We start from the raw sequence: 25,633 nt of genomic DNA, 5'->3' as shown, positions 1-25,633 counted from the left end.
TGGAAACTGAGCTGGTGATGTGGACAAGATGTCAGCTGCAGTGAGGGGGAAGACAAACAGCTCAGAACTTACATGATCCAGCTAAGGCTGATCTTTCTCAATTCTGCCCTGGTCCCTGCATTTATCCTGGCTAGCTAAGGAGCATCACATGCTTGCAGTCAGGCTCTTAGAGGGCACCAAACTCCTTCAAGCAAGGCTTTGGGAGAGTTTTCATCTAGTGCCATGCAATGCCACGCACACTTTGGCCTGGAATGTTAAGCTTGCAGCAGTTCCCTCTTTGGGCACAAAACAGAACAGGGTTGTGCAGTGTCTGTCTGTGTGATTGACAGGACGTTTGAAGCCTCTGGACTGGCCAGGCCTGCTATCAATGTATCTGATTTCCTGTCTGCAGCACTTCAGTGACTCCAAATCCAGCAATACAGAACAGAGACTTTGGCCTGAAAAACACCTAGATTCGGAGATAGCTGCCCACAACCCAAGGCTTGCCCTGACAGCAACAACCAACTGGCAACGCAGGGGCCAGCAATAGCTCAGTTGGTTAGAGCATGGTGCTGATAATGCCAAGATGGCAGGTTTGATCCCCTTTTGGGACAGCTGCATATTCCTGCATTGCAGGGGGTTGAACCAAATGATCCCTGGGTTCCCTTCCAACTCTACAATTCTAGAGTATACCTGAAGGAGCATCTCCACCCCCTTCGTTCAGCCCAGACACTGAGGTCTAACTCTGAGGGCCTTCTGGCGGTTCCCTCCCTGCGAGAAGCGAAGTTACAGGGAACCAGGAAGAGGGCCTTCTTGGTGGTGGCACCCGCCCTGTGGAATGCCCTCCCATCAGATGTCAAGGAAATAAACAACTATCTGACTTTTAGAAGACATCTGAAGGCAGCCCTGTTTAGGGAAGTTACAGGTAGGTAGCCGCGTTGGTCTGCCGTAGTCGAAACAAAATAAAACAATTCCTTCCAGTAGCACCTTAGAGACTAACTAAGTTTGTCATTGGTGCTTTCGTGTGCATGCACACTTCTTCAGATACACTGAAACAGAAGTCACCAGGCCCTTTTATATAGTGAGAGGGTGGGGAGGGGTATTACTCAGAAGGGTGGTGGGAATGGGTGATTGGCTGATAAGTGTGGTAAACCTGTTGCAGTCGTTAACAGTCGTCAACAGGTTTACCATACCTATCAGCCGGGTGACTTCTGTTTCAGTGTATCTGAAGAAGTGTGCATGCACACGAAAGCTCATACCAATGACAAACTTAGTTGGTCTCTAAGGTGCTGCTGGAAGGATTTTTTAAATTCTGTTTAGGGAAGTTTTTAACGTTCGATGTTTTATTGTGTTTCTTTAATATCCTGTTGGAAGCTGCCCAGAGTGGCTGGGGAGGCCTGACCAGATGGACGGGGTATAAGTAATAAATGACGATGATGATGATATGATCTGACCACCGTCAACTCTACCAAATATCAGCAGAGGTAGAGTTTAAAAAATGCCCACAGTTTCATGATGACATTTCAAAAGGCTGCAGTAAACTCTTGGGCAAAGTTGAACCGTTTAGTCAATCAGCCGTTCAGGGTGAGTGTTTCGCAATCAATGGATCTATTTCTTCTGCCCTTGCCTCTCTGCATTCAGCGACTGCCACAGAACAAGGGGCTGTCATGAAGTCTGAGATTTAGAAACAGATGGGCTCTTTAAAAGCAGCCCTGACAAAAGTTTGAGTGGAGGTGATGGGGAACAGGGGATGAGCTTTCTGGAGCTCAGCCCATCTTCAGTGAAGGCGTTTTGACAGATCCGAACCTGCCTATCAAATTAGCTGTGCTTGCCAAAAAAGCTCTTAAGTCAGGGGACCTAAGAACAGAAATATATATATTTTTTAAAAATCACCGTTTCATTTACAGGGTTCCTGGCATGATGGAGGCAAGACTGGGAGAGATGTGTTCAAAATAACTCTTGGCAAGGTGTCAAGAAAACAAAAATAAAAGGGAAAGACAATGTCAAAGCTCTCCTGAGGAACATCTTGATTGGCCGGGCAGCATGAGCCAATCAATAGGGTTCTACTTAGAAGCAAGTCAGTAAGTGCCTGCAAACGCGACACGAAGGCTGGTAAGATCAACCTCTCCGTGCGGGAATCCCTTGCAATCCAGGCCGATGGCTGTCTTGTGGGAGGCAGTTCCATAGTTTAACAATGCACTGTGCGAAGAATTATTTCCTTTTTTAATAATAATTTATAATAATAATTTATTATTTATACCCCGACCATCTGGCTGGGTTTCCCCAGCCACTATGTCCTGAATCTTCTAACATTCTGTTCTATTGGATGTCCATGAGATCTGGTGTTAGGTGAGAGGGATAAAACCTTTCTTTACCTGGTTTCTACATAATGGGGGAAAAGAAACTGTGTGGGCGCCTCGGGATGACAATATGTCTGCCATCAGACTTGGCGCCCGTTTATAAAGTGGTTTATCAAAGCTGTTCACCTTCAGTCAGAAGGACTCGCAGATATAAACCCACAGACAAAGCCATCTTCCCGTACACTCTGAATTGGGAGAGTCACTTACCTGCAGTCCTTGAAAAGAGGGTGAAGTAGACCGGGCAGGGCAGAACTTTGACTTCGCCCAGACTTCCTGCAGGCCAGCAAGTAAGGTTATCCCACATACTCCCGCAGCCTAAGAAGAAAAAGAAATGGAAACTTCAAAGGAAATCGCAAAACCGAGACAAGCTTTGCACGCTTCATGTGGGGCAGCACTATATGGCGGGCCACATACATCTAGAGCAGGGGTCAGCAAACTTTTTCAGCAGGGGGATGGTTCACTGTCCCTCAGACCTTGTGAGGGGCCGGGCTATATTTTGGAAAAAAAGAGAGAAGAACGAATTCCTATGCCCCACAAATAACCCAGAGATGTGTTTTAAATAAAAGGACACATTCTACTCAGGTAAAAACACGCTGATTCCCGGACCGTCCGCAGGCCGGATTGAGAAGGCGATTGGGCCGGATCCAGCCCCTGGGCCTTAGTTTGCCTACCCATGACCTAGAGTCTTCAGTTGCCTGTTCCACATGGTGAAACGGTGGGGTGAGGTTTGCACAGGTGCGGCAGCACATAGAAGGAGCAACGGGTGTCAAAATCAGTCCTCTCCCATATACCAAAAAGTTTTTCTGCTCTGCAAAAGACGTGGCCCTAGGTCTGATGCATGAGGCCAGAACAATGGATTGTGGAGTTTGCAAACTGATGGGGAATTCCTTATCCCTACAAGCAATAAGAGCCTACCCAAGGTTGCTGCAGGGTTTAAATGTGAAGAACCGAATTCATTTCATGATTTCATTTCATTTATTTATATCCCACCTTTCCTCCAGGGAGCTCAAGGTGGCGTAAGCAGTTCCAACCCTCCACATTTTTCCCTCGCAACCACCCAGTGAGGTAGGTCAGGCAGAGAAGGAGTGACCAGCCCAAGATCACCTGGAGAACTTCATGGCAGAGTGGGGATTCGAACCCTGGTGTCCCAGGTCCTAGTCCGACACTCTAACCACTACACCAGACTGGCTGCAATGTATTCCAACACCTTGAGCTCATTGGATAGCAATGCAAATGTTCCTTGCCCTCAACATTTCATCAGCCATGAATGCAGACAATTCCAGGAAGCTATTTTCACTCTGCTCTATGAAAAAAATGATGCCGTGGTAGAATGGTCTTACTGTACAACAATCCCACACATCTGAGCTAAAGAAATGTGAGCTACCCTGTGGCACCACCATTTTGGCACTCCTCTGCCAGAGGGATCCAATGCACCCTAAATAAATTTTGTTCGGCTTCTTGTTTATTGAATGCTGATCTCCTCTTGTTTTGCTCTCTAGAGGTGACATTAGAAAGTGCACTGATGCTATGACAAAAGGGATGTGTCGTATTTTCATCAGGCAAAGCTGCTTTGTTGTTGTTGTTTAGTCGTGTCCGACTCTTTGTGACCCCATGGACCATAGCACGCCAGGCACTCCTGTCTTGCACTGCCTCCCGCAGTTTGGTCAAACTCATGTTCATAGCTTCGAGAACACTGTCCAACTATCTCGTCCTCTGTCGTCCCCTTCTCCTTGTGCCCTCCATCTTTCCCAACATCAGGGTCTTTTCCAGGGAGTCTTCTCTTCTCATGAGGTGGCCAAAGTATTGGAGCCTCAGCTTCAGGATCTGTCCTTCCAGTGAGCACTCAGGGCTGATTTCCTTCAGAATGGATAGGTTTGATCTTCTAGCAGTCCATGGGACTCTCAAGAGTCTCCTCCAGCACCATAATTCAAGAGCATCCATTCTTCAGCGATCCGCCTTCTTTATGGTCCAGCTCTCACTTCCATACATCACTACTGGGAAAACCATAGCTTTAACTATATGGAGCTTTGTCGGCAAGGTGATGTCTCTGCTTTTTAAGATGCTGTCTAGGTTTGTCATTGCTTTTCTCCCAAGAAGCAGACATCTTTTAATTTTGTGACTGCTGTCACCATCTGCAGTTATCAAGGAGCCCAGGAAAGTAAAATCTCTCACTGCCTCCATTTCTTCCCCTTCTATTTGCCTGGAGGTGATGGGACCAGTGGCCATGATCTTAGTTTTTTTGATGTTGAGCTTCAGACCATATTTTGTGCTCCTCTTTCACCCTCATTAAAAGGTTCTTTAATTCCTCCTCACTTTCTGCCATCAAAGTTGTGTCATCAGCATATCTGAGCTTGTTGATATTTCTTCCGACAATCTTAATTCTGGCTTGGGATTCATCCAGTCCAGCCCTTCTGCATGATGAATTCTGCATATGTTACCGTACATAAGCAGGGAGACAATATACAGCCTTGTCGTACTGCTTTCCTAATTTTGAACCAATCAGTTATTCCTTCATGGATCACTGCCTTGTCGTGGTGAAGGGGCTTGAATAACTCAGAGAAGCTATGAGCTATGCCGTGCAGGGCCACCCAAGATGGACAGGTCATAGTGGAGAGTTTTGACTAAACGTGATCCACCTGGAGCAGAAACTGGCAAACCACTCCAGTATCCCTGCCAAGAAAACTCCATGGACAAAGACAACAGGCATATAAAAGCGGCTTTAGGGAGGGAGAAGTCCAGCTGGGCATTTTTTAAAAAAACCCAAGGGATGGAGCGAGTCAGGCTACCGAAAGGCGAAAGACAGAGCAGAGCATAACCAATTCTGATTGAGAGTTCAAACTTCATTTGTGCAGCAGGTGTTCTGCTAATTTAATTGGTGCGATCACACTCGGCAATCACAAGCCCTTGGGAACATTTGGATTTTTGAGTGTGTGATGTAGGCTCCACACACCCTGGCCACTTTTTTATCCCTCTCCCTGGATCACCATCACCCACCCCAAAGCAGAAAGAGGGAGAACATACTTATCCAAGGGATCTGGGTGAGTGACGGATCCAGAGGAATCGACAGGAACCTTGAAAAGTACATAGAGCCGAAAGAGGAAGTGGGGAAGAGGGCCACTCCCCCAACTTCCTCCTTTGGCACTATGTACTTTTCAAGGGAGGGAAAAGACAGCCATCCGGTACCACCTCACAACCAAAGAGGGTAACAAGTGGAGGGCCTCTGAGGCTTCGCATGTGCCAGAGTACCCCAAGCACAACTGTCACATCCATGGGCACCATGCTGGCAACTACAGAGACTAGAGGGACCAGCTGGGAGGGCATGGAATGGGCAAGCTGTGTTGGGTATGTTTGCCTTCATGGTGCTAAGCTGATGACAGTCTATTCCTTGGATAGGCTGAGCGCTGAATAGTAACTCACGGTAACCATTTGATGTTTTGCCAATAAGAGTCAATGATAGGAGAGAGAGTCTCCTGGTGACTTTGGATCTCTTCTGGAGAGTTTGGAATGAGATACCCTACAAGAGCTTAGGGAATGTGTTGCCCCTCTAAAGCCTGCCTACAAACATTGGGTATCTGTAGCTGTCCAGCTATTTGTCACGTTCCGGTCGGCGGGCGGTTGAAGCCCTGGCTGAGGACGTCAGGACCAGAGGCAAGATGGTGGTGTAGAAGCAGGAACAGGTGCAGGGTTGAGGGTCCAGCAGCAGGCAGTTGCAGGGTCAAGGAGCAAGGCGGAGGCGAAGGTCTGGGAGTCAAGGAGCAAGGCGGCGGCAAGGCAAGGGTCCAAGAGGCCAGATGCAACCAGGCAGGGATAGCGTTGCTGTGGCAAAGAGCTGAAGGGAAATGCTGAGCTTTTATCCCTCCCAGCTCCTGCCACCAGGTGCAGTGAGATATCAAGTGGTCTCACCTGAGTGGCCACTTCCTGCTTCTCCAGCACAAGCTGAGGCAGGCCCCAGTCCTGCAAAGCACTACAGGCCCCAGAGCCTGACTCCTGCCCATACTCCTGACACTATTGCTGAATTGCAATTCCTAGCGTGTCCAGGAGTTTGGGGTGATGGGAGTTGCCGTTTCCCTGCCACTCCCGTAAAAGCTAGGAGGCATCCACTACCCGAGGATTTTTTAAGCATTCCTCTTCAACCAGGCATCTAGATGGCCAGCTCAAACCGCCAAAGAACAAGCGGCCCAACAATTCCTCAAAATGTATCGACATCTGAAAGGCCACACTCCATTTTCTGTCTTTTCACCGCAGAATGAAAATCACACCCAATCACTAAGGAACTCAAGAGTCCTTGGATCTCAAGCACAACTTATACATATGCAAGAGTTGAAAGCAGCATGAATACTTGAGGGTTATCTTTGCTCCTCGGGTGAGGAAAGTAAACACAGAGTTGATGATGTGAGTCATTTTCAAAGGAGTATGGGGGATGGGAGAGGAAGAGACCCACTTTCCCCACTGTGGGAGTATTTTAACTTGGTTCATCTGATAAGCGCAGAGGCGTCTTAATTTCTCCCTGTGTTTCATCTGCCAACAGAAAAAAATAACGAGGCGCTTGCAGTGCAACTGGAAAGCTGCAAGTCTCCGCATGTTAGAGCTTCCCCCGTCCAGCCCCCATTCAGGGAGATGGAAGTGGGGAAAGAAAAACCCAGTGGCTTGGAACAGCCCCTGGAGATCAAAAGTGGCCATTAAAAGAAATTTTGGGAGAGAAAGGTCAAAGAAGGAAGTGGTGTCCACAGCACTCACTCACTCATCAATATGGTTGGTGTTCCAGCGGCGTCGCTAGCCTTCTGGCTGCCCGGGGCGGCAAACCCGAAGGCATCCTGCCAGGGGGCGGGACATCCGTCGTGCGTCATGATGCACGCATCATGACACACGCCCCACTACGGAGCGGGTTGCTGGGGGGTGGTGCTCCAGCGCCCAGAACCGAGGATCCCGATGCTAGAGCAGCGCTGCCGGCAACCCGCTCTGTAGCTCGCTGATGCCCCTCGCCGCTCCGCCTGAGCAGGAAGAAGCACAAAGCGAGCTACGGAGCGGGTTGCTTGCTGGCGCTGCCGCTCTAGCATTAGGATTCTCGGATCCGGGCGCCGAAGCACCGCCACCAGCCTTACCTTCCAAGTCCCGGACTGCAGAATCCGGGACCGGCAGCCGTGTGACACCGGAAGTTGCGTTGACATAACTTCCGGTGTCGCTTTGCCCTTCTATGGGCACCAAAAATGGCCGCTGCTGGCTTCAGAAGTAGCTTCTATGCATGACCGGAAGTGCGTCAACGCAACTTCCAGTGTCGCCCCACCCATCTATGGGCACCAAAAATGACCGCCGCCGACACCGGAAGTCGCGTCTACGCACTTCCGGTCATGCGTAGATGTGACTTTTGAAGCAGGCGGCAGCCATTTTTGGTGCCCATAGAAGGGCAAATCAGAAAAAAATGGCCGCCGGCAGGAGAAAATAACGGAGAAAAACGGGAGACGAAGTGATACGGGGGACCACCGGGAAAAGGTAAGTAAAAACGGGGGTTTCCCAGGGAAAACAGGGTACTTGGCAGCTATGCCACCAGCAACCCGCTCTGTAGCACGCTTTGTGCTTCCTCCTACAGGCGGAGCGGCAAGGGGTGTCTCTGCTGACGCCCCTCGCCGCTTCGCCTGAGTAGGAAGAAGCACAAAGCGAGCTATGGATCGGCTTGCCATGCGCTTTGTGCTTCTTCATACTCAGGCGGAGCGGCGAGGGGCATCTCCGCTGATGCCCCTCGCTGCTTCGCCTGAGTAGGAAGAAGCACAAAGTGCGCAGCAAGCCGATCCATAGTGCGCTTTGTGCTTCTTCCTACTCAGGTGGAGGCGGAGCGGCTGCCACTGCTCTCTGGCCCGCCCCTTGCCTGCGCCCCACCAGGAAGAAGCGAGGGGTAAGGCCAGCAACATCGGGGCCTCTGTGATGGCAGTCGCGCCGCCGCCACAGTAGCGGCAGCCATAGGTGGAGGGGGCGAGGGGGCGCCGCACTGCCCGCCGCAGAGTGGAGCCCGGGGCGCGGCGCCCCGCCCCCACCCCTATTGTGACGCCCCTGTAGTGTTCATGTGCCTTATTGTAGGGAAGATTCGCAGGTAAACCAATGAGTCTGCCCCTGCGTCCTGCTGGAGGTAGAATCTGCCTCTCACATTTTATTATGCTGCCATTTTTATAATGACATACGCCGGGCTTTCATTTCCCCGGTCAGACAAAATTCTTTAAACGAATTCCAATGTCTTAAACTCCTTGTAGAAGATACGGACCCTAAAAGTGGCCAAATTCTGTGCAGCAGCCATAAAGCTCAGAGAAGAAGCGGTGCTACCGCAATGAATAAGACCCCAAATGGTAATCTTTAGGCTATATTTTAGTGTCCCAGTTCCAATTTATACATTTTAAATGCTGCTGTATACATATATGTGTGTGTATTGTTCCTGCTGTGTAAATTTTAGTGTATTATCTTTGTGTTTTATGATTCTTCTGATTTTGTAAGCTGGTCTGCGACCGGAAGAATAAATTCAATTCAATTCAATATGGTTGGTGAACCTGCCATAATCCTTTGCAGGACACATGGAGGACCACCAAGCACCCTATCTTTAAGGGTGCCCCATTTGCATGATTTTCCATGCATGGACATATCCCACCAGGATCGAAAGCCAAACTGATGCCCAGAACTGCAATTCTAATTTAGTACAAGAGGAAATCTGGAAACCATCAGCCAAGCCAGGCCACTGTTCAGCTATTTCCAGTTCCACCAACCCTCATATAAGGGCAATGTAGCAACCACTAAGCAGAACTCTCTCAGCTACTTAAGGTTTTTCTCTCCACAGTGGAATAATAGCTGGATGCATAAACTCCACTGAGAAGATTAGTAATCCCTCCTTTCAAATGCCTGCTATTAACTAGAGAACTTGCGAAGTCTGCCCACGAATGCAATATAGCCAGCCTCTTGCTGTGAACGCTCAGCCTTTAGTCTAGATTTTATCAGCATCTTAATCCCTCAACAGGGATGGAGTGCAAAAAGGAAGGGTGCGGCAGAAGTCTTTTAATGGAAGTAGCCCTCTTTTAAAATAGGTGATGTTAGAAATGTGCCCCGTGATGATAGAGAACGACCCTCTCTCACTTGGGTGTTCCATTATGGGACATGATGTGGTGGGTGACGCTGTGGTGTAAAGCACTGAGCCTCTTGGGCTTGCCGATTGGAAGGTTGGCGGTTCGAATCCCCGCGACGGAGTGAGCTCCCGTTGTTCATTCCCAGCTCCTGCCAACCTAGCAGTTCGAAAGCACGTCAAAGTGCAAGTAGATAAATAGGTACCGCTCCGGCGGGAAGGTAAACGGTGTTTCCGTGCGCCGCTCTGGTTCCACCAGAAGCGGCTTAGTCATGCTGGCCACATGACCCGGAAAAACTGTCTGCGGACAAACGTCAGCTCCCTCGGCCAGTAAAGTGAGATGAGCGCCACAACCCCGGAGTCATTCGCGACTGGACTTAGAATCATAGAATCATAGAGTTGGAAGAGACCACAAAGGCCATCCGGTCCAACCTCCAGCCAAGCAGGAAACACCATCAAAGCATTCCTATCATATGCCTGTCAAGCCTCTGCTTAAAGACCTCCAAAGAAGGAGACCCCACCACACTCCTTGGCAGCAAATTCCACTGTCGAACAGCTCTTACTGTCAGGAAGTTCTTCCTAATGTTTAGGTGGAATCTTCTTTCTTGTAGCTTGAATCCATTGCTCCATGTCCGCTTGTCTCCCTCCTCTATATGGCATCCTTTAATATATTTGAACATGGTCAGGGGTCCTTTACCTTTTTATACAGGGTTAAACCATTGGTCCAGCTTGCTCAGGGTTGACCGATGGTGCCTCTACAGGATTTCAGGCAGAGAACATTCCCAGTCCAACCTGTAGATACCAGGGACTGAACACTGAGAACATCAGAAGAGCTTGCTGGATCAGGCCAATGGCCCACCTAGACCAGCATCCTGTTTTCACAGCAGCCAACCAGATGTGTTGTGTGAAGAAGTAGTTTTTATCTCTCCTGAATCTTCCAGCATTCAGCTTCATGGGTTCTCATGTCATGAGAGGGAGAAAAAGCTTTCTTTACTGCCTCCATACCACGTAGGATTTTTAAAAACTTCTATCATGTAATCTCTTTTAACTTTGCCCGGCCTGTCATTCTGCTTCCTGGTCTTTCCAAGCTGACTCCCATCGCTCTGAAACTTATGGCGGTCCAGAAAGGTGAGAAGCGAAAGCAGCGTGCGTTCAAGCGAGAGCGCAACCCTGTGAAATCGCAGAAGGCAGCAGGGGCGGACATGGAACATGTTGCTTCCATCCCTCCGGTAAACAGGCTAGCAGGAGAGCTGTTTTTCAAAAAGAACTAAGCGTGGAAGCATTCCAGCAACGGGAGAAAAAAGCAAACTGGAACAAAACAAGCTTGATAAATGCAGCCTTTGCTGCTGACTGCAGGAAAGTTATGCGTTGTCTTCAAGGGCAGCCTAGAGATGGATGGAACAACCCACTTCTGCTCCATAGCAGTTTTGCATATATGTTCAATCATGCAGTTTTATGAGCCAGTTTGTTTTCCTTCCAACTGTAACTCCAAATTAGCAGCCACTCTTTGGCTTTAATGTTCTTGTGCTGTTGCTTGATCTCTTGCTTTTTTAACTGGGTACTTTTTAGTAGCCGCTGCCGCCACAGTAGTAGTAGTAATGATGATGATGGTGGTGGTGGTATATTTTATGTATTACTGAGATTTCTGCCCTGGGATCATGTTGGTATGATAAAGGGGCAGTCAATAAATTGGAGAAATAAATAATTAAACTGGAGAAATAAATAAATCATAATAAATCTGTTCCATCATATTTTCTGAGGAATCTTTTTTTAAAAAAAACAAATGTGCATTCTGTGCACTTTCCCCCTGTAAAATACACATTTTTGTATGCTTTTCAATGCATCGCTGCCCAAAACGTACATTCCTCCACACTCTCCCCTTGTCAAATGTGCATATTTGGGCACATTGTTCTGAACTAAAACTGCATCGCAGATTTCAGAAAAATGTGCAGGTCCTACTGACAGCTGCATTTCGACTTTTATTTAAGTGGGGATTGACAAATCTGTTAGTGTTAGTTTCTCTCCATTGATCATTTTCTCGTTCAGTTCTCTATATTTCCACATCAATTTATGAATATTTTTTTAAAAAAATGCTTGTGAAAATCCACCTGCATTTTAGTGCAAATTTGTGCTAATATACACATTTTTGCAGAAGCTTTTTTCCACACGTATAATGCATCTACCTGCTTCCGCTAATAAAAGCATATTTGTGTGCACATTACTGAATTGCAAAATTCAAAGAAGCGCAAATTTCAAAGAAGGATGGCTGTGTTTCGGATCTCGAATTGTTTCAGAAGAGTGTGAATTAGGTAAAGGTAAATGTAAAGGGACCCCTGACCATTAGGTCCAGTCGTGACCGATTCTGACATGCTTTTGAACTGCTAGGTTGGCAGTAGCTGGGACCGGGCAACGGGAGCTCACCCTGTCGTGGGGATTCGAACTGCCGACCTTCGGATTGGCAAGCCCTAGGCTTTGTGCCACCTGCGCTGTGGGTAGGTAGGTTCGCCTTAAATGCGAACTGGATCAAATTGCTCCCGCATCTCTGCATTCAGGTCTAGGACCAAGCAAAATTCCCTTGTAAGCTTAGCAGTCCCGTACAGGGAGCATGCCAGTAAATGTAAGGGCACATGAAGACCCTGCTAGTGACCAGTGACCCATCCAATGTCTTGTACACACCGTAGTCAACTCAATGCCCATGGGAAGGAAGACGTGAGTGCAACAGGCAAGCTGAAAGTGTCTAGGTGATTTGAAAATCAGCTGTAAACCTTTCATTCTCCTCCCTGAGACGTGGTGATTATTACAATGGAACGACTTAGGTTAGATCAGGTCATGGCCCACCAGCTGATAACTAGTGTCTCAGAGGACAGAACTACTGAACTACAGAGGACAGGACTATGTGTGGAATCATGATTGCTGTGTACACACCCTACATCTGAAACACATTTATAGCGCATTGCTCCCCCTGCCCCCCAAATCCTGTAGTTTACCCCTCACAGATTTACAATTCCCAGCACCTTTTACTACATTTCCGTGGATTCTGTGGGGGAAGTCATGCACTTCTTATGTATGCTTCTCAAATGCATACACTGCCCAAAGATGCGTTTTGGCTACTCTCTTCTGCAGAGGCATACCTAGGCCCTCTTGTGCCCTTAGCAATGAGATGCATCAGTCCCACACCATCCTTGTGCTCCAAGCCAGAGCGGAGAGACATTATCTTTGCACCTCCCTGGGTGCAGACCCTTGGTGGGGGCCAACCTGTCCAACCCCAAGGTCGTCGTCTTCTTCTTCTTCTTCTTCTTCTTCTTCTTCTTCTTCTTCTTCTTCTTCTTCTTCTTCTCTCCTCCTCCTCCTCCTCCTCCTCCTCCTCCTCCTCCTCCTCCTCCTCCTCCTCCTCCTCCTCCTCCTTCTTCTTCTTCTTCTTCTTCTTCGATCACCCATAAAATTGTCTTCCATGAACACGGTCTTAACGGTGTGTCCGTGAGTGACTGTGGAGGCCAGTTCTGGATCTTCACGTCCTTCCACAGTGGAGACATTGGTTTCCAGGCGGGAGCTGATCACGGTGAGGGTTTGCCAAGCATGCCTTCCTCTTGGCACTTTTCTCCCTTTTGTCCTGAGTTCGAGCGTCTTCAAAGCCCATGACACCTTTGGTAAAGGCTGTTCTCCAACTGGAGCGCTCGCAGGCCAGTGTTTCCCAGTTGTTGGTGTTTATACTACATCTTTTTAAAATTTGCCTTGAGAGAGTCTTTAAGCATCTTTTGTTGACCACCAGCATTATGCTTTCCATTTTTAAGTTTGGAATAGAGTAGTTATACCGCTAGGCATACCCCTTTTTCCCAGTCACACCATTCAAAGCCCCTTCGGTTTCCAGCTAGCTCTGCCAGGAAACTCTCTCTCACTCTCTCTTTCCTGTTCAAGTCGTTTCCCTTCTGACATTGAATTGGATTGTGTGCCTGGATGCATGCAAGATAAGACGCAAGCTCGAGAGCACTTTTTAACTCAATTTTTTATTAAGTTTTCCCAAAATTTAACCCATACATTTCAATACACAGTAAACATTTTTCCCCCTTGTTATTTTTGGCAACTTCCCATCCCCTTTCCCCATGATGTTTTGATTTCCCTCCCTCTGCAGCACCCTGCCTTCTATTTCATATCTTAGCAACACTACCTTTAAGTTCTTCTGTTGCTCATAGTTCAAATCCTGCTCGCATATTCATCCCCTAATGACATTTCTTTAAATGCAAGCTCGCGAGCTCTTGTTTGGTTTCGAAACCCTTTTCTTTCGGTGTTGTCAATCATGCTTATTTTTAAATGCCTGACTTGTTCCTATTTGCTAGTGGGAGTGGAGTTGGCGCTATATTCTTAGAATAACTCTGCTTGTGCACATCGCTGTGGCTGAACCTGTTTCGCACTCGCCCAAGTTCCTGTGCAAACAACAGGCCGGGCAGAGGGCTCCAAAGCAAAGTGATCTGTGCTTGCCTGGTCTTGATGGTTTCTGGGCAGAGGACTTGCTACCATAAACCTCTCTTATAATACGCGCTGGCAGAAGGGAACAGCCCATGCACTGAGGGGCTTTCTAATGCATCTGCCAACTCATCTGATATCTCCTGGTTGGCCACTGTGAGAACAGGATGCTGGACAAGATGGGCCATTGGCCTGATCCAGCAGGCCTCTTCTAATGAGGTTAAGGATGGATGGTGGATAATTGATTGAAGTTGAATCCTGACAAGTATTGTTTCTGGGGGACAGAGGGTGGGTAGGTGTGGGGGACTCCCTGGTCCTGAATGGGGTAACTGTGCCCCAGAAGGACCAGGTGCTCAGCCTGGGAGTCATTTTGGACTCACAGCTGTCCATGGAGGTGCAGGTCAGTTCTGTGTCTAGGGCAGCTGTCTGTCAGCTCCATCTGGAATGCAGGCTGAGACCCTACCTGCCCGTGGACTGTCTCGCCAGAGTGGTGCATGCTCTGGTTATCTCCCGCTTGGACAACTACAATGTGTTCTACGTGGCGCTACCTTTGAAAGTGACTTGGAAACTACAACTAATCCAGAATGTGGCAGCTAGACTGGTGACTGGGATTTTTTTTAAAATCAAAACGTAAGTCCCAGCACCTAATTCTCTTTTACAAAAACAAAAACAGAAAGCACTGACGAGTGGCCATTGATAGCCTCACACTCCATAAATTTATCCAATCCTCTTTTAAAGCTACCCAAGTTGGTGGCCATCTCTACATCTTGTGGCAATGAGTCCCGTAGTTTCAAGAAGTGCTGTGTAGAGGAGTAATAATAATAATAATAATAGGTTTCCCCAACCACTCTGGGCGGCTTCCAACAGAAAAATGAAATAAAATAATCTATTAAACATTAAAAGCCTCCCTAAACAGGGCTGCCTTCAGATGTCTTCTAAAAATCTGGTAGCTGTTTTTCTCTTTGACATCTGATGGGAGGGTGTTCCACAGGGCGGGTGCCACCACCGAGAAGGACCTCTTCCTGGTTCTCTGCAACTTGGCTTCTCGCAACAAGGGAACCGCCAGAAGGCCCTCGGTACTGGACCTCAGTGTCCGGGCAGAACGATGGGGGTGGAGACGCTTCTTCAGGTATACTGGACCGAGGCCATTTAGGGCTTTAAGGGTCAGCACCAAGGACAGAGGAGTGCTTTGTTTTGCCTGTTAAACTTCACTGGATGACGTCGCCAGACTCCTGACCCACTTTCTTTGTCCATATGCTTATACATGTCTATTGAGCCCTTTGCCCCACTTTTCATTAACCGAAACCACAACACCCCAAACATTGCCAACCTTTTCTCATAGGGAACTTGCTCTGCCCCTCTGGTCATTTTCTGCATGCAAAGTGACAGCGGTCTCTGTTATTGATTGACTGGCAACATTTATATCACGCCTTTCCCCCGAAGGAGTTCAAGGTGGTACACAGTCCCCCCCCTCATTTTAATCCCCACATCAACCCTGCAAAGTAGGTCAGGCTGCAAGGCAGTGACTGGCCGAAGGTCACCCAGGCGCCCGGAAAACATTGCTACCAACCTCAAGGCTTTGAGATAGTACAAATCTAGGCAACAGTTTTGCAAACCCTCATCCAAGTTTCCAATCAATATTTGAGCATGCAGTAATCCGTAACAGGACACCAGTAATAACCCGACACATATAGGTTTGCTCCTTGTAATACATAATAAATAGCTCTCTTGTTTGGGACCAGCTCATCCGGCTATCGATTGTTTCCGAGATCAAGGAGGAGGTGGCTGGATCTGCTCATAGCTGGGGAAGTTTTGGCAAGCAGAACAGGAACAAGCCTGCGGTCCAGATGATGCTCAGAAACTCAACTGCTCAAGCAAAGTGTGTGTGTATGTGTAAGGCAACATCTCCCAGCCAAAATCACAAGCTTTCTCAAAAGTCAAATATTTTCGTTGGGCCGAGGACCAGCACATCCATCAGGTTGCATAACAACGACCCAGGAATGTTTCCGTGAAGTGGCTGTTGCAACAACTGCTTCCCCTTCTGAAGAGACAAGTGTCAGGTTCTTCCCCCCGCCCCGGCGTTCGATCCAAGAGGGAAATGCAAAATGATGAAACACAAAACAAAGCAGGCTTCGCCAACTGGTGCCCTCCAAATATTGAGTGCCGCACTTCCCCTGGTGGCTCGGGCATTGGTCAAGGACGATGGGAGTTGGAGTCCAGTAACATCACCAGGTTGTTGAAGGATTATTACTATGATGAGATTCCATCATCGCAGGGGGTTAGACTAGATGACCCTTGGGTCCCTTCCAACTCTTAAGATTCTATGGTGATGATGATTAATTAAATTTTGTATACTGCCCTATACCTGCAGGTCTCAGTGCGGTTACAACATAAAATCACAATATAAAAACACAAAACACATAATAAAAACAAAACCAAGAAAAACCCAATAATCCTGCCCCAACGCCTTTTAAAAGGGCATAGGATGTCAATCAGCCAAAGGCCTGGGTAAAGAGGAACATTTTTGCCAGGCACCTAAAGGTTTATAATGTAGTCACCAGCCAAACCTCCATAGGGACAGCATTCCGCAAATGGGGAACCACTGCAGAAAAGGCCTGTTCTTGTGTTCTCAGCCCACAGACCATTGATGCCTTTTAAAATGCCCTTTTGTAGTTTTGCTGTATGGTTTCATGTTTTTATTGCTGTAAACCACTTGGGTAGATTTTTAAAAATGATATATATATATTATGGTATGCAATTTTTTCTTCTTCAAATAAACAATAAATCTCCGGGGTTGCAGACAGGACATCTCTGCCAGGCTTGCTGAGAGACGCCAGGGATTGACCCTGCGACCTTCTGCATCCGAGGCAGAAGCTCTCCCCCCAAGCTGTGGGCCTCTATATGCCATTGTGCATGTTGCTAGCCAAACCCAAGTATTTATTACTAGCACTCCAGCCAGCCTGCATTAAGGTCACTGCTTCGTTACAGCAACCAGGTTTGCACAGGTGACAAATGAGGTGTACACCTCCAGATATGGCCCCCGAGGCCTTTCTATCTGGCCCTAGGGTTGGCAGACTCAATAGAGGACAGGACCTCTGTGCCTTTAATTGCCCTGCTCTCTTTTGAGTCTGGAAACCTTAAAGAGAAACCAGCAGACCCTTTGTTTAATCTCCAAGCAGAGGGTCTGCTGGTTTCTCTTTAAGGTTTCCAGACTCAAAAGAGAGCAGGGCAATTAAAGGCACAGAAGTCCTCTCCTCTATTGAGTCTGGCAACCCTATCTGGCCCTCAGGACTCTCACGGAGCAATATCCCCTATCCCTAAGCCATGCCAGTGCCCTGAGACCCTTGCTTGGCTGGATGGAAGGTGGAGACAAGTGTGTGTTTGCGCCTATACAGCTCTAACCTTTGCCCATGAGGAAATATGGGCCTCGTTCTGAAGAAAGTTCCCCCTATCTGAGCCAGAGTAAACACCCTTCAAAAGAAATAAGACAAAGAGTGCGAAAAGGGGCAGAGGGATAGCCAGCGAAAGACTCCAACTCATCGCTGTTAATCACAGCAACAATTGCATCCTCGTGTTTGTTGCGACAGTTGTTAGGAGAGCTAATCCTGAGCATATTTGCATTCTATTTTCTAAAGATGGGGTGGGAGAGAGGAGAGGAAGCTGTTCCAAATTTAAAATGTCTCTTCCTTCACAGCACAAGGTGATTTTGCTGCTAAAAGGCTGCTTAATCCCAGAAGATAGAGGACAGCTGTTTTTCTCTCCAGCTACAAGTCAAACAAACTCTTTGGCTTGCATGCCTCTGCCTTTGCGGCGGAGAGACAAAAAGTGTTCTTTGCTGCAGCCACCAGGAAAACAAAATGTCATGCTTTTCTGGAACGAGGTTGCAAAACAAAGCAACTAGGTGGAAAAATGGGGAAGGAAGTGAGATATGTTTTGCTAAGTTTGCTTGTCAGGGAGAAGTGGTAACAGCCAAACAAAATCAGCCGGTAATTAAAATTGTGCCGGACATTTTGCTATATATTATGCTCTCTGCTGGTATTGTGGGAGATTTTCAATTCAACCCTAACAATGCGCGCCTATGCTAGTTAATAAATGAAGGGGTTAAGGACCAGGCAGCTGTAAATTGCTGTGACTTGTTAGAAAAGGCTTGGTTAGGTCATGCCCCCCCTCACCTTTGGAGAGGAAGTAAGTAAGGGTTGTTTCCTGTCCCACCCCATCTTCTCTTTGAACCATGTAACAGAGCAGACTTCTCAGACCGCATGTTTGAGACCAACGTCCATATTTTGTAACCAATAAAACCTTGCCTGTGTTGTTTCTGCTGCAGTGTCGAATGATACATGAGTGAGATCTCTGATTCCTGTAAGTCAGGGACGTCCAACAGGTCGATCAGGATCGACTGGTCGATCCCTGGGAGGTTCCACTCGATTGCTGTCGATCGCCGTCTCCTTTTCCTTTGCTTTTACCTAATAGCACCCGGCCCCGCTCCCTCTCCCCTCCCTGCATTTTCTCCTGATCTTTGGAACAGAAGATGGAGTTTTTGCTGTGAGGCAGATTCCTTTCACAGTGATCTTTTGGTGAGAGACTAATCCCCTTCCCCCTTAAATTTTCCCAGAACCCCCCAAAATGGAACTTTCCACCCTGAACCCCAATAAAAGGGGCTTAAAATGGGGCATTCCCTCTCTCTAAAAAAGCTAAAAAGCATTGACCCAAACCCCTAAAAAACGGGGCTCCCCCCCAAAAAAGCAGGCGTAGTCACTGCCAGATTTTAATTCTGAAAGTAGATTGCATTCTCTCGGGAATTGGCCGCCCCTGCTGTAAGTAAAGCATTTAAACTTACTTAAGGTTGTGGTTTATTTACACCGAGAGGGGTAGAGGCGGGGAAGCACAATTGCGAGCACTTAATACCAGGACAGGCAAAGGTCTAACAACTTGTATTTTACCGTGCTTTGCAAACATTGCACGTACTTCTGTATAAAACTCTGTTGGGGGCTCTTTTGGCCCCAAACTCCATGTACTTTTTGAATTCAGGCAGTCTGCCATTTTTTCTTTTCTTTTGCAGTTTCCCCACTCCAGCACTCAGGATTAACTGGTACCCCCCCCGTTAATTTCCAACAGGTGTAACTACGGGTAACTCACATCTTTCGCTTACCAGCCTTACGTGATCGCAGCTTTGCACGTGTGTGTGTATGTGATGGGGGGGGGAATAAATAAATAAATGCTGAGCAGAGGAAACCGACCAATCACCACTCCCCAATTCTTTACCCCTCTCCCCTGCACACGGCTGTGATCACAGGCTTACTTGGCGCTGGGAAGGCTGAGGGCTTAGTGCAGACACCCCTAAACTCGGCCCTCCAGATGGGTTTGGGACTACAATTCCCACCATCCCTGACCACTGGTCCTGTTAGCTAGGGATGTTGGGAGTTATATTCCCAAAACAGGCTGAGTTTGGGGATGCCTGGCTTAGTGCCTCACTTATTGGACTTTGTGAAGGTGGAAGGAGGGCTCTGGGATTCTGCCTTCCCAAAGCCAGGCAAGCAGCCCTCCACCTTATGTGGGGGAGTGATGGGGGGGGCGTTTCCTGCCTTCATGCATTTTTGCATTTATGTGTGGACCCTGGAATCAAACCCTCCTATAAGATGCAAGTTACCTGCATAGTGAAGGCTCTGTATCTTCAGGATCTGACTCCAAATATAGAAACTTTTATTTAATAGCTTTCTTTCTTTCTTTCTTTCTTTCTTTCTTTCTTTCTTTCTTTCTTTCTTTCTTTCTTTCTTTCTTTCTTTCTTTCTTTCTTTCTTTCCTTCCTTCCTTCCTTCCTTCCTTCCTTCCTTCCTTTAAAAGTTCTAGGTTCTGGAAATGGCATTTCTGAACTTCAAATGCAACTTCCACAGAAGTTTCAAAGATTAATTTTTTGGTTCCCCAGCAGGCGGTTTTGCCGTCATCCAGACCGAAAGGGCGAGAATTTACCCTCTCGGAGGAAGCAAAAGGATGCATTAATTAATTTCTTATCTTGCCGCACTACAAGCTGAAGAATAGAACAGATGCCGCATTTGGAAACTCATTAACCTTCCTTGGCAGCTTTTATTATTATTATTATTTTAACATTTTCCTGTGCTTCGCTAAATCCCCCCGCCTGAAAGGCGCCACGTGGTGCGTTTTCAACAAAGACTGACAGAAAGGAAATCACAACAAAGTAATCTTTGCTGGGATGGATCTCCAAGACAAGACTCTTTCAAGAATATATTTCTGCAAATCATTGTCAGAAGTAAATGATCAAATGTTTTGGATTTATACACATTCGCTGTGTGTTACAGCTTGGGGAGAAAGAGCCTCTCTCATGTGCTGCAGTGAATAAAGTTTGATGAATATGTCATGCCAGAGTGCGACAGCTGTGAAAAAAGTGAATTCCACATTAGAGACGACTAGGCAAGGGATTGAAAATGGAACTGTAATGTTATTCGGTCTTTCTGGTCTAAGGTTTCCATTGAAATAGGTTCAGTCTACAATGTGTTGGCTAGCATTTCCCCTGCACTTCCATTATTGGTGATTTGGGATTATCCTAACCAAAAGATGACTGATAAAGATCTTTTAGCCTTCTTGCACTGTTAGAGATAGCCAGATCAGGGGCGAAGGAAGGCGCCGTGACACCCGAGGCGGGCGTCACTACGTAGGGCGCACGGGTGGTGTCGCTACGTACGACGCATGCGCCGTATGTAGCAACGCCACACATGCGCTGTACATAGCGGTTTGCCGGCTGTGCTGCTCCAGTGCCGTACTGACGGTGCCGGGATCCTCTGCTCGCAGCTGCAGCCGCGAAAGGGGTACCCTCCATTCATGGCTGTAGCAGCAATGGAGGGATCCTGACACTGTCCATACGGCGCTAGAGTGGCACCGCCTGCAAACCGCTACACAGTGCATGTGCGATGTTGCTATGTACAGTGCATGCGTGCGACGCCGCACGTGCGCTGTACTTAGCAGTTTGCCACTGGCGCCAGGATCCTCTTCTTGTCACCCCTGCAGACATGGAACCTGGGGTGCACCGCCCCCCCTCCCCTCCCCATTGCTACGCCACTATGCCAGATGCCAGAAATCAGCAGAAGGTTTGAATACTGAATCATGGCGTGCTCAAGGCTGGAGAGTAGCATGAGTTGGAAAGCTAACATGTTAACTCAGAGCAGCCCAAGGAAAATCTAATCCTTTCTCTTTTTATAATACCTGGCAACCGTTTATCGAATACATGAGGTGAGAAGACCAAGGAAGAAAACTACCGAGAATGCATCTTGGAATAAAGCAATGACCATTTATTGAGATTTGCAGGAGGATGGCTCAGTTGGTAGAGCACAAGACTCTTAATCTCTGGGTCATGGGTTCAAGGTCCACATTGGGCAAAAGATTCCTGCAGTGCAGGGGGTTGGACTAGAGGACCCTTGGGGATCCTTTCCAGCTCTACAATTCTGTGATTCTATGATTCAGTGGTGAATGGGAATCTGTTAGATCCTGCCTGGCGGCTCGTGCCCTTGAGCACTGCCAATGTCCCTGCTTGACAACTCTATTCCACAACACTGTCATAAAACATCCTTGGCAGCTCTCCACCCCCTTAAAGTTTTAATGAGAAAATCACAAGCCTTCGGAACCAGCTGGTTCTACCGCCTCACTACTGTAGGAGCAGTGCTGAGAAGCTATGGCAATGGACCCATTAGGAAAAAGAAACTGTGCTCCCATTTGCTCCATTTGTGACTCACCCCACCTCGCGCCCCCAATTCCTTTCGCTTCTCCTGAGCTGCACTGATTGTCCTGATTGGTCTAATATTCACCCCCCTAGAGGTTTCTCTTCATCCATTTTTTTAAAAGCAATCAGGGCTACTAAGGCTTTCAAAGAACCAGACCGGGTTGCTTTCTGATCCGTTCTCTCCACTTTACTCCTCTGTGCCAGACTGGGTGGTTTTGTGCTTATGGAAAGATGCAGAGCCCGGGAACACTTTGCCTGAACAGCCGGCAGCCCAGCAAATTGAAAAAGCTTGTTATGATTTGTGTGTAAGAAGAATTAAAGAACCTTTTAATGAGGGTGAAAGAGGAGAGCACAAGATATGGCCTGAAGCTCAACATTAAAAAAAAACTAAGATCATGGCCACTGGTCCCATCACCTCCTGGCAAATAGAAGGGGAAGAAATGGAGGCAGTGGGAGATTTTACTTTCTTGGGCTCCATGATCATTGCAGATGGTGACAGCAGTCCCAAAATTAAAAGATGCCTGCTTCCTGGGAGAAAAGCAATGACAAACCTAGACAGCATCTTAAAAAGTAGAGACATCACCTTGCCAGCAAAGGTCCGTATAGTTAAAGCTATGGTTTCCCCAGTAGTGATGTATGGAAGTGAGAGCTGGACCATAAAGAAGGCTGATCACCAAAGAATGGATGCTTTTGAATTATGGTGCTGGAGGAGACTCTTGAGAGTCCCATGGACTGCAAGAAGATCAAACCTATCCATTCTGAAGGAAATCGGCCCTGAGTGCTCACTGGAAGGACAGATCCTGAAGCTGAGGCTCCAATACTTTGGCCACCTCATGAGAAGAGAAGACTCCCTGGAAAAGATCCTGATGTTGGGAAAGATGGAGGGCACAAGGAGAAGGGGATGACAGAGGATGAGATGGTTGGACAGTGTTCTCAAAGCTACGAATATGAGTCTGACCAAACTGTGGGAGGCAGTGGAAGACAGGAGTGCCTGGCGTGCTCTGGTCCATGGAGTCACAAAGAGTTGGACACAACTAGACGACTAAACAACAACAACAAAGTGTGTGTGTGTATTAACATAATGAGTGATTAGGTAGGAAGGAAATTGATTAGCTATAATGAGATAATCAGATTAAACCCATGTGGATATATAGCTGCCAAATTGTTTATCTGGCTTTGATACCTCCCCCCCAATAATGCTATTCTAGGCTGCATCAACAGGAGCATAGCGGGAAGTAATAATACTGCTCTCTTCTGCCAGTATTTGGAGTACTGTGTCCAGTTCTGGCCACCACAGTTCAAGAGGGGATATTGACAAGCTGGAATGTGTGCAGAGGAGGGCAACCAAGGTCTTGAAGCCTTATGTGGAACAGTTGAGGGAGTTGGGAATGCTTAGCCTGGAGAAGAGAAGACTGAGTGAGAGATAGGGTAAAAGGTAAAGGTAAAGGGGCCCCTGACCATCAGGTTCAGGCGTGTCCGACTCTGGGGTTGCGGTGCTCATCTCGCTCTATAGGCCGAGGGAGCCGGCGTTTGTCCACAGACAGCTTCCAGGTCATGTGGCCAGCATGACAAAGCTGCTTCTGGTGAACCAGAGCAGCACACGGAAACGCCGTTTACCTTCCCGCCGGAGCGGTCCCTATTTATCTACTTGCACTTTGACGTGCTTTCGAACTGCTAGGTGGGCAGGAGCTGGGACCGAGCAACGGGAGCTCACCCTGTCGCAGGGATTCGAACATCTGACCTTCTGATCAGCAAGCCCTAGACTCTGTGGTTTAACCCACAGCGCCACCTGGGTCCCTGAGATATAGGGTAGTCGTCTTCAAATATCTGAAGGGCAGTCACATGGAAGATGGATCAAGCTTGTTTTCTGTTGCCCCTGGTCTTCCAGTTCACAGTCCAACATTCTAACCATTACGCCATTTACCACTGGACTACAGCTCCCAACATGCATGACCTGCTAAATGGGGCTGATGGGAACCGTAGTTCTTACAATGCTTTGAAAGCACCATGTTGGCCATCTCCGCTTCAGTCAGTATCTGAGGACAGAGGGTGCCCACACCATATTCTCTCATAAATGCTTTTTTTAAACAAACCATTTCCTCTAATACAGCACATTTTAAAATGGCAGCTGAAAACCCCAGTAGCCGACTTCCTTTTCAGCACGGGGAACCGGACTCTGCAGCTTTCCACGTCCTGATGAACTACATTTCCAGATTATTGGCTGTGCTGACTGGGGTCATTGAGAGTTGGAATCCAAGAACATTTGAAGGAGCACGGATTCTGCAGCTAGCACTCACTGCGAGGCACAGGCGACAAGTTTACTTGGAGGGCAGTAACAGTACCACCAAACTGCCACGCCTAAACATTTTCACCTGTCTTCGCCCTTAGCAATAAACTGAGCCAAACCTATGGTTTCTGCAAGCCACCCACCGCAGCCAGCTCTTCCTGCTTCATAGAAGGAAACAGCTTGTATATTTAGCGTCCAGAGGTAAAGGAATGATGGATGAGGCATTGCGGAGGGCTGGTCTTGAGTAATGACTAGTCGGCGGCCTAATCAAACATGTCCAAACAGATTAATCACCTTTAATCAATGCAAGTGATAAAAGGGCTTCTAAATCCAATGTTCTTTTCAGTTTGTACTGATTATGTTTGACTCTTTCCTTCTTCTTTTTTTAAAAAAGGCACCCTTCATTTCATTAGCCAAAGGCAACGAATTGCTTTTTAAACAATAACCGATATTCCCACCTGACAACAGGATGCAAGCGGCTGCAGCAGTTAATACACGTATCTGCCTATAAAGCTGTTCTATTAGATTTGGGGCTGCAAGGGTTTTCGTGCTGGCTGCCACGGCCAAGGGGCATTGCAGGTGCAAAGGACAGGCATGTTGGAGCTGATCGGAGATCCCTGGATGGCAGGCCCCATGGGGCTCTGCAGAAGGCTGAGGGAGGGTAGGACTCAAGGCAACGGGTTCAAGTTACAAGGAAGGAGATTGCGACTCAACATTGGGAAGATCTTTCTGACAGTCAGAACTGTTCAGCAGTGAGTGGATGGGACCAGGGCCCTGCACCATCCAGCCTGGCCGCCCCCTATTGTGACACCCCTGTGCGCGGCGGAGGCAGCCCCAGGCCCGCGCGCCTCCGGAGAGTGGCCTGAACAGCTGAGAGGTGCGCCTAGGGCTGCATCCGGGACGCCTGGGGCGGCCTCTGCCGTGCCTCTCAGCGGGTGTAGCGGGCGCAGCGGCGCCCCTGGTGGACTGACGCCCTGGTGCCCCGCGGCACCGGACCCGGGCCTAGAGACGGCCCTGGATGAGACTCCCTAGGGTGGCTCTCCTTCCTCGGATGCTTTTAGCAGAGATTGACTGGGCATCTGCCAGGGATGCTTTAGTTGAGAATCCAGCATCACAGGGGGTTGGACTAGATGACCCCAAGGGTCCCTTCCAACTCTAAGCTTCTATGATTCTGTGAAGGGACAGCAGAAGTACAAGGGGGTTGTGTTGTGCGCATGGTCCATGATGTCCAGGGCCCTATAAACAGCGTAAACAAATAAATTCTTCTGATGCTCTACCACTGACCTGTAGCTGCTCTTTTAAAAACAGCATAATATTCCAGCCCTCATGACTTCCAACCAAAGGGACTGTTTTAAATAGGAACAAAGGAAACTTCCTTATACAAAGTCAGACCGTTGTTCTGCTAGGTAGGTACCGTCTACGCAGAGTGGCTTTTTAAAGACAACTGACCCAATTTGTGGTTCCAGTTTGACTGATATACACAGAAAGACTGCATGCGCACCTCTAGTTTTTGCAATGCAGTATATATGCACATTTTGGTGGGGAACTGTGTACGACGTAATTGTGCATTTGTGTGTGCATGTTTAATGGGCAGAAAACGCAGCAGCTTACATGGGATGGAAACAGACTAATCCTTGGGTAGGCAAACCAAGGCCCGGGGGCCGGATCTGGCACAATCGCCTTCTCAATCCGGCCCGCGGACGGTCCGGGAATCGCGTGTT

At 48.0% G+C, this 25,633-nt stretch overlaps 1 protein-coding gene across 1 annotated transcript in view; it reads right to left on the bottom strand.

Moving 5' to 3' along the window:
* LOC118092192 (vasoactive intestinal polypeptide receptor) overlaps nucleotides 1-25,633 on the bottom strand; it is a 102,843-nt gene that overhangs the window by 42,637 nt on the left and 34,573 nt on the right. The window contains exon 3 of the mRNA XM_035130008.2: nucleotides 2,547-2,654. Within this exon, the coding sequence (XP_034985899.2) occupies nucleotides 2,547-2,654 (108 nt within the window). The remainder of the gene's footprint in view (nucleotides 1-2,546; nucleotides 2,655-25,633) is intronic.

Source organism: Zootoca vivipara, chromosome 12 (assembly GCF_963506605.1).
Source record: "Zootoca vivipara chromosome 12, rZooViv1.1, whole genome shotgun sequence".
Lineage (NCBI taxonomy): Eukaryota > Metazoa > Chordata > Lepidosauria > Squamata > Lacertidae > Zootoca > Zootoca vivipara.
Note: the sequence above shows the minus strand (reverse complement) of the source record. Positions and strands in the feature narration are given on the sequence as shown.